Here is a 9387-nt window from a genome sequence, read left to right on the forward strand (position 1 = left end):
ATTGCGCAGCACGTGACGAATTGGTTAACAAGTGTGTAGAAATATAATCTCATGGTTTCTTGTGTCTACAAATTATTCGATCATATTATGAATTATTTTACTGTACGCTACTTACGTTTCAAAATATACAATCTTTTCAGTGTATACGTTTGAAATATATTTATCGTTTGAAAAATGTGTTAATGTATAAAATAGCAATATCGAAACATGTACAATGCTGCTCAATATATTAGCACAAAATTAACAATATTTGTAGTATTTTTTAATATTTAATTTCAAATATATTTTGTTCAATTATATTCATTTTAAATAATTTTAAATCACTTGAAAAGACAGTTTTATAAAGAATAATTGCATTTTATGATATTAAAATTGTATTAGTTTCGTACTATGAATATAGCCTCTCTTATGCTTATTTCCGTATAATAATAATAATAATAATAATAAGCACAATATTTCCGTTGTTAATCGTATCAATCAAACTTTTGCGTGATTGTGCTTATGTGCATATGAATAATAAATAAATCCTTGCAAAATTGTTTTATTTTTATCAATAAATTTGGTTCACTATATAATTTTATGTCATGCTCAATATGTTTATAAATACATTTGTAATTGTAAAGTACAATCACATGCACAAATAAAACGGAACTATTTCTTTAAGTTAGAATAAATATCAATTTTGTAGGCAAATTCCTAAATTGGTAAATTTTTAGAGATAAACATTTATAGTGGGCAACAGGTTTCATCTGTCCTGATTGGTAAATCTTATAAAAATTAGCATACAATAAAACAAATATAATGGGAACATTTAAATCGTTTCTATAAAAGTAATGATATTAAAAAGAAATTATAAAAAATGTTAAATAATAATAAATAATATTACTCTTAAACCTAATCTAAATCTGATCTATAGATAACCTTGATGAAAAATATTTATTCAAATAATATGTCATTTTTTATTCGTGAACAATTTAACTAAATCTTTAACTATGTGCTGATATAAAATCTTTTGCTAAATGTTTGATTAACGATAAAAAAAAAAATAACAGAGATGAATAAAAAATGTACAGATAAATCTTATGTGATTATGACCATTACGCGATAGATATGTAAATATAGCTTAAAAAACTAAGTAAAGCTTATTGATTTATTTTGATATTTTTTTGATTAAAATTTTTGACCAAATACAGGACAGGTGTATATTATAAATTACTGAAAAAACTAGTAACCAGTTATAAGATTCGTTATTTCTCAATTGTATGTTCATAAAATTAAGTTAATGTTTGGCGCTTTTTATACACTCTTTCCATATAACAATGTTTTCGTTGTAAAACATGTACGTGTGCACGTATGTATACGTAATGGATAGTAAATAATTATGTGATTTCTATCTTACCTGCAATATAATGATGAATGATGATTTTGTAATCATGCTACACATACAGAGCACATACACGAACCACATATGAAAGAGACATGCGAATGAGGAATGTAATGTAACAATTCAAATGGATGTATATGTACATGTATAGCGCAAAAGTATCAAGTAAAAATGACGCATCTTAAGAAATTTTTTTGGAAAAATAAAGATCTATTCCATTTTTCCTCTCTAACTGTAATAATATATGAAAATTGAATACGTATTATATTTTTATTTATTGTCTCGCGTCAAGACAATTTCTCTTTACCTTCTGAGTGTGATAACGAAAAAATCTGAAAAATGAAATAAATTCATTTTCGTCAGGAAAATTCACATTGTGTATAATTCTACAGCTCTTCAATATATATCAGAAAAATAAAATTGTGTTACATATGTTACATGCCAAATTGGACAAAGTAATATGTAATTAATAAATGGCAAATAGAAGAAACATATTTCATCGAATTATAGGTGTTTCCATTAATACTATTTGTAATGCCATTGCATTTTAACTAATACTTAACTAATACTAATTTACTATTAGCTTTAATAAGTTGATATGAGTTTAATTTAGTAATTACATGTAGAATAGTAATATAAATGTTTTACTATCAATCGTGCAATTTTAATCAAATGCGCTTAATGTACAATTTACGGATATTATGTGATGTAGCAGGATTTAACTTTACAGAATTTTTTATCATTCTTCTTTAATTTGTCACTATTTCGGTAAAAAATTGTACATATATTACAAACAAGTTTAAAACTTTTTTAACATTCATTTGTTCGTTATATAATTTGCGCGTAATTACGTTGTTTTATAGTTATTTCATATTGTTCGCATTATGTATACACATAACTATAAAAAGAACAATACTATGACAATCTTCAAAACCGATTATTCTCGCTGAAGAAAATTAAAAAAGGGGAGGGAAGAATCTAGAGAAAGAGGAAACAAACGATAGGAATCACAGGTTTACTTCCGGTAATTTTTCGATGTATTTACATTTACGTGTATCTGTGTGTACAAGATCGTTAAAAACATTAAATGTTTATGCTCGCGTTACGATAATATATTCATATATTTACATGTGTATCCGTGTGTACAAGATCGTTAAAAACATTAAATGTTTACATATTTATTTTCCGTATTGCCCCGCGCATTGTTAATTTTGCAATTTTTCTTATTTTTTATTTATTTATTTTTTTTGTTTTATTTATGTGTCTGTGTTTGCCTCTCTTTCTCTCCCTCGTACTATTTTTCATCCTTTCATACTATTCATATACTCTTTCTTTTGCATTCATTCAGTCATCGATTTTAAATATTTTCTCATATAACGTCACAGTTTATATACAAGTAGAAAAAACCTAATAACAATATCAACTATCACACCTTATACACCATTAAAAATGGTTAGTACGTACAATGTACGCGTATAACTAAAAAAACATTCGTACTGGCTGAGATATTCGTCTTATTTTTCTTTCTGTTCGTAATGAATTATGAATCGTTTTCGATAAAATCGGAAATACAAACACTCTTCATGAAAAAAAAAATTAGAATTTTGAAAAATTCTCGTACATATTTATATGTTCGAACATTCATGCATAACATACAAATTTCGTTCTCTCTGGTATGTACAATTAGAAAATACATAACACAGTTACTTATACAAGTAACCGATTTTACAGGAAATGTACAGAGGTGAACGGTGATATTTCACGCTTACGTTTTTCTAAGACTTAAGTGTACATGACGCTTCATTTTATACACGATGAAAGATGTTCCTTTATTTTACTATTTAAATAATATCCATTTTTGGAACAATGCAATACCAATTATATCTATAATATAAAGTAGTAAATTTATTCTATAAAAATACCAAAGGACAGATTTATAAAGAATAAACATTGTATATTAAGAACATATAGTCCTTATAAATACATTATAAATATTATGACAAAAAAAATACATTTTTCTTGTATTTTTTCTTTTTTTTTCTTTCGGTTAATTAAATTCGAATATTTGAATAGAAACATAAAAAGATTGTTCATTAGTCATTGTTTTAGAAACAAAACTATTAAAAGAATAGACCTTGCATCGTGTAAAATATAAAAATTGTTGCGTCTTGAGAATGATTATGCTTACTAAGCGCAGACGTAAAATACATTTGGTCGTAAAACTGTACGCTTCGTGCTGGAACGAGGAATTCTTAATACATCCTTATTCTCTTGCAGAAGGTCCTTAATCCTAAATAAAAAGCTATCAACGATTTATATAAATTGCGTTCACAATTTATGGCAACAAAAGTAACCATTTTTTCTTTGTTAACTACTTTGTGAAACGCGAGTCTTATAATTATCATATAATGAAGAAGAAAAAGAAATAAATTTGGACAATAGGGTCAATTATACTAATCGCAAAATTAATAAACAAATTATTAATAACACTAAGCACAATTGTGCCCGCATTTTTTGATACCAACCATAAAATTGGATATGGATGGCAGATCTTCATTTCTTTCTTTCTTTCTTTAGAAATAAAGTGATTATAAAAAAAGATATTTCATATCACTTTAGTAATATTGCCAGATTCAATTTTCAACTCTTAAATTCATATTTTTCTGAATTTAAGAGTATATCGAAATAATCTAATTTATGACTAGTTTTGTGCCTCTCGGTAACTTTATCTGACAGATACATGATAAAATTTTTCTTACCCAAAACAGAATCCAGAATATCGATCTGTCATGACAAGTTAATCTGTCATATGTATTTACCTAGAAAAGCTATAACCAGTATTTATAAATTTTCTTCTCATTAAATATCACATACATTCTAGTAAATATATCTTTCATTAGAATGTGTTTGATACAAATAATGAAATTAATGAAATTACAGAATCTGGCAACACTTATTAGTGTTTGCGAAATATGTGTAAGATTAGCATTATTTCGCATTCACTGTTGACATATACTATATGTACAAGTCGCGCTAGATTTATTACGTATACTATATTATCTTACTATTCTTAAGGCTAGTTTAGCTTGCTGCACACACATAACGTGGTCCATGTGACATTTGAAGACACTGGGTGGTCAGTCGCTATCGGAGCCCACTGGATTAATTTTTTTTCTTTTTTTTGCTTGTTTTACATTCACAATTTCTTCTTCCTATATTATCGCAATTAAATTTTGTTAATAAAAAGTACAATAATTTAAATAAAATCAAAGAAAAAAAGAACTATAAATTTAAATTATTTTTACATTATTTTTAAATTTACCTCACTGCTAGATGTACTATCCAAATGATATCGAGGAAGTGGCCTTTTTGAACTAGATCTCTCCCTCGTATTAGCACCAGTTTTCCTATGACCTCCTTTACCACCAGCACCTCCACCACCTCCAGCTGCTGCTGCTGTATGTTTTCGAGCCGAGCTTGTTGGTGGAGGTGGAGGAGGTTCATTCTCTTCATTAACTTCTGCGAGAGCAAATAAATCTCCATAACTTTTTCTTAAAGAATCACTACTAGCTGCTTGTGCTTGTTGCAAAGCCCTTTGCATTCCTTCGGAATGATAAAGCTGCAATTCAGCAGAAGACATACAATGTTGTCGTAATTGATCTAAATGACCAAGAACTTGTTCACCAGTGGGTGGACCAGGCTGTTGATTATGTTTAGCGCCAGATCGTTTCCGTTTATTTGGACTCGTAGCAGGATAACGAGTACTTAGAAGATTCGCAAGTAATTCTCCAAGTTTTTCTTCATAATCACGACACCAGTAACGTAACGCTGCCACGACAAACATATCTCCATCCACGTTTTGTCGTGCAAGCAATTGTCGCAGAAGTTCTAACGTTGGCCTATTAAATATTATTAATATTAGATTAAATTTTTATTATTTAATTTTTTAAATAAATAAATAATAATAATAATAATAATAATAATTTCTTAAATAGATAATAATAATAAGTAATGTAAGTATTGATTACTTTTCTTGTTTAAGCATAAACAATATTGATGTTAGTGCTTCTGCGTGATCTCGAAATTGTAATTTGGGTAAAACAGGCAATACATATTCAATTGGAAAATCATGGGCAAAAATAAGTTGCCAAAAACAATATTGTTCAAAGGTTTCCCAATTTAAACTTGCTGTCAAAAGTGATGTAAATGATTCCTTCTTTAACATTTTCAAATGTCCTTGCATTATTTGACAAACTAATTCTTGTAATTGGCATGCATCAACAGTCGAAACGACCAAATGCAATAATTGAATATTTCCAAGAGTTACATTTTGAAAACCCATGTATACATCAGGCACAAGGTAACATAGCATAAATATGTTGTCTTCGTGACAGAGCTGAAAAAAAATCATGCATTAAATAATAAAAAAATAATAAATATAATTAAATAATATAAATAAAAACTTAAATTTTGATCAATTTATTAAATATAATAATTACTTACATACCTTCAAATCTGATACTAAACATGCATCTAACTTTTTCTCTCTATGAGCACAAAAATCTTTATATACTGATGCTTTAACATCATTTAATACATTACTGTAACAAATAATTAATAGGATAAAAAACATATTTTTATTTATTATTTATATAATTTTTATACAAACCTTTGTTCGCCTTCCCGTTTTTCTTCTCCTCTACCCCAAACTTTCAAAAAATAAAGTAACAAGTAACCTATCCTCGATTGAATGTTCTGCATCTCTGCAAGTACTCGAGCTAAAAGTTTCCGTCTATTGTCTTCTTCTTTACACAATTGAAACTGATTTCGAAACATAACAAATAACGGTGTGCTTATACTATCAGTCAAGGCTTCTTCATTCAAATTATCTGATGGAAATATTTGAGATGTAATTTGTGAAGATAAAATAGTTGATATACAAGAAGCCAATGCTGGTATAGTTTCTGCATCTATTTCATCTTCTACAACCATTTGTACTATCCTTTCCATTGTTTGACACCTCACTTCATTGTCTGTTTCACTATGCAAACTTTCAATAGCAGTCCTTAACTCTTCTGGTTCTAAAATTAAATTTAATTGAGATGTAATATCTTCTTTCTTCACAACACAATTTGCATTTTTTTGTTCGTTTTTCAATTTCACATTAGCTAATGGAACATCTTCTTCATCTTCTTCTTCAACTTTATTTACTATCCTATAATATTATATATCATTTATGATATAATTATATATTTAATATAACAATTAAAATACTTTAATAATTAAAAAAACAAGGCTGACCTTAATGGCATTTCTTCTTCTTCATCACTAAAAGCTGGTTCAGGATCTTGATTTATATGATTATTTTCAACTGGTGTATTTACTGCATTTTCTAATGTAACTCCTGGTGCAAGATCCTTATTAAGTTCCTCCATTTTACCTGAATAGACAGGAACCTTATTTCCTGCTTAAAAGATCATGCAAAAACCAAAGTTAGTAAGCAATAAATGTGCTATAAGCTTGAAAAAACAGTGAATAATAAAATGTTAAAAAAAAAATCAGAAGTTTTAAATTATATTTAAAAAGGAATGTATACACATATTATTCTGATATGTGATTTGTTAAAGCAATAATTAAGCTCAAAATTAATAAATATAAATATTTTCTATTTATATTTATTTAATGTTTATATATAATATATAATATAAATATATAATATAAATATATTTATATTACATACTATTAATATATATATATATATTTTAAATAATATTAAATAAATTTTTTAAACTTTAAATATATATACAATATGAAAAAAAATTTTAATATAATGTGCAATAATAAGCTATTTTTAGTGCTCCAATTTTGAGTAATTTGGGTAAAATAGACATGCAATATTCTGCATTAATTTTACCAGGATCTGCATTAGGTGGTAAACAAAATTCTTTGAATGTTTCTCTTATTTTACTCCTCAATTCACGATCTAACTTAGGACTGTCGAATAATGGATAAAGACTTGGCAAAACTCGTTTCTCTAAAATTTGTCTTAGAGATGAAAAGATTCCATTTCTTACTTTCTCTGTCAAAGGTGGATAGAAATTAGGTATTATCTGTAAACAAAAATTGTTTTTCAGTAATTTAAAATTTGTAAATTGTTAAAGTCGCACATAATTACTTACCCTGCATAAAAAGTCTAATAATGTGGCAGTGACTGGTGGATGGGATCTCATAGAATTGTGCATGACAAGAATTGCAGGTTCAATGTTCATAATATTATCCTTTTCAGGTTCAAAAAATAACCAATCATAAAATAAAGCTAGTTTAGCATTACTTGCAGCTACAGTTGATGTACAAGTTGTAAATAACCATCCTATTACTGCCCATCGAGGTATAATATCTGAACACAACAATTCATTTGTTGGATGGATAACACCAACAATAAATCGTATAAGATCACATCTCAAAGATTGTGATTCTGGTGTAGCCAGGTACTGCCGTTGAAACCAATCTTGATATCGTTTATGATTACCGAAACGCACTTGACTGGTTAAAAATACTAATTTTCTTTCCATATCTGGTGTAAGTCTAGATTGTAGAAACCTTCTAGAAGTCCTAGTTTGTAAAAGTTGAAGGACACCATTGAAATTTGGACAAAGAGATTTTGGATTAAGAAGCATATCTTTCCAAAGTGCTTCAAATTCAGGTATTCGTGCCACATTTTGTAATAGGCGCACCAAATCCCTAAAAATATTAATGTTTTTATTTATTTATATTTTATAAATATAAATAAAGTATTTTATAAATATAAATATCAATAAAAATATTTTATAAATATAAGTATCAATAAAAGAAATCTTTAATCATTTACCTTCCAATAACCAAACAATCAACCATACGTTCTCTTATTAAAGATACAGTAAAGGTAACTTCTTTTTGACGTAAACCAGATAAATGAGGTGCATTATGATCTTCTATTAATCGTAAATAGGTATAAACAATGGATGCTACTAAAAATGGAAATTTATCTAGCCAAGGTCGATTTTCTTGAAAAATGTCTAAAAGTGCATCAACTAAGAACAAATTCCGTGGTGAAATATCACCACCAGCTGCATGCCTTAATAAACTTAAACAAAGATTATCCACACTAGCTACACTGGTTCTTATCATCTCTCTTAATAACCATAATAATTGATTTCTGGTTACATCATTTAATCGTAAATATCTTTCAAGTACTAGTTGATTAAGATGTACTAACACAATTGCAAGACCATCTCTTGTAATTAATGTTAAGTCTCTATAACTTTTGGCTGCACTTTGAGGATCTGTCAAAATAACTACTAACAATCCCAATGAAACTTCTTCATGTGTCTTGTCCTTACACACAGCATTATTTAATGTATCATGGGCTTCTTTTTCAGATAATCCTGCAGTCAAATTTTGGAGCACCGTATAACATTTTTCAAATTTCTGAAAAAAAAAATAGTTTTATAAATGAATATAAAACAAATTTAAAAAAAAACTATAAAATTATAACCTATTTTATATCATAAATTATGAAATCACAAACACATTAGTGTCATTAATAAATATATTTTATTAGCAAATATATATATGATTATATGTATTATTATTGCATTTTTGCTAGATTTTAAGTATTAACTATTAGTAAATATTAGAAATAATTCTGAAATTAATTTCAGAATTATGCAAATGATTCGAATATTGCCGCTAAGACGCGTGGTTCGACGTGTGGCGCCGCGCGGTCAGCGACGTGCGCGACCGTCGCAACAATGGCGGAACCCCTAGCACCCGATACGTATCCAGTGACTATTTGAAATATTTATGTTACCTCTTCTAAGTCGTCCTTATTCTCTATACAACTCGTGCTGAGTAATCGGGACGCGGGAGTTTTCGTTTGTTCCATAGCTGCTGACTGGCTCACGGCCGTCCCGTGAACGTTATTCCAGGCCCTGTCGAGCCCTCAGCCCTCAGCCCTGTGCCCC

The 9387-nt window shown here is 28.1% G+C and overlaps 1 protein-coding gene across 3 annotated transcripts in view; it reads right to left on the reverse strand.

Annotated features, from left to right (window-relative positions):
• Positions 1-1161: 1161 nt before the first annotated feature.
• The window catches only part of LOC102675255 (integrator complex subunit 3), an 8712-nt gene continuing 486 nt past the window's right edge, over positions 1162-9387 (reverse strand). Inside the window, exons 2-11 of one of the 3 annotated variants that reach the window (XM_006608794.2) lie at positions 9234-9387; positions 8253-8851; positions 7564-8125; positions 7299-7494; positions 6686-6824; positions 6054-6599; positions 5892-5985; positions 5413-5780; positions 4707-5283; positions 1162-4596 (exon numbers count right to left, since the gene is read on the reverse strand). In XM_006608794.2, the coding sequence (XP_006608857.1) occupies positions 4522-4596; positions 4707-5283; positions 5413-5780; positions 5892-5985; positions 6054-6599; positions 6686-6824; positions 7299-7494; positions 7564-8125; positions 8253-8851; positions 9234-9308 (3231 nt within the window). In that variant the 5' untranslated portion in view covers positions 9309-9387 and the 3' untranslated portion in view covers positions 1162-4521. Of the gene's footprint in view, positions 4597-4706; positions 5284-5412; positions 5781-5891; positions 5986-6053; positions 6600-6685; positions 6852-7298; positions 7495-7563; positions 8126-8252; positions 8852-9233 lie in introns of all 3 variants that reach the window. The other 2 variants (XM_006608796.2, XM_006608795.2) reach the window with 2 other exon arrangements.

Source organism: Apis dorsata, unplaced genomic scaffold, assembly GCF_000469605.1.
Source record: "Apis dorsata unplaced genomic scaffold, Apis dorsata 1.3 scaffold_44, whole genome shotgun sequence".
Taxonomy (NCBI): Eukaryota; Metazoa; Arthropoda; class Insecta; order Hymenoptera; family Apidae; genus Apis; species Apis dorsata.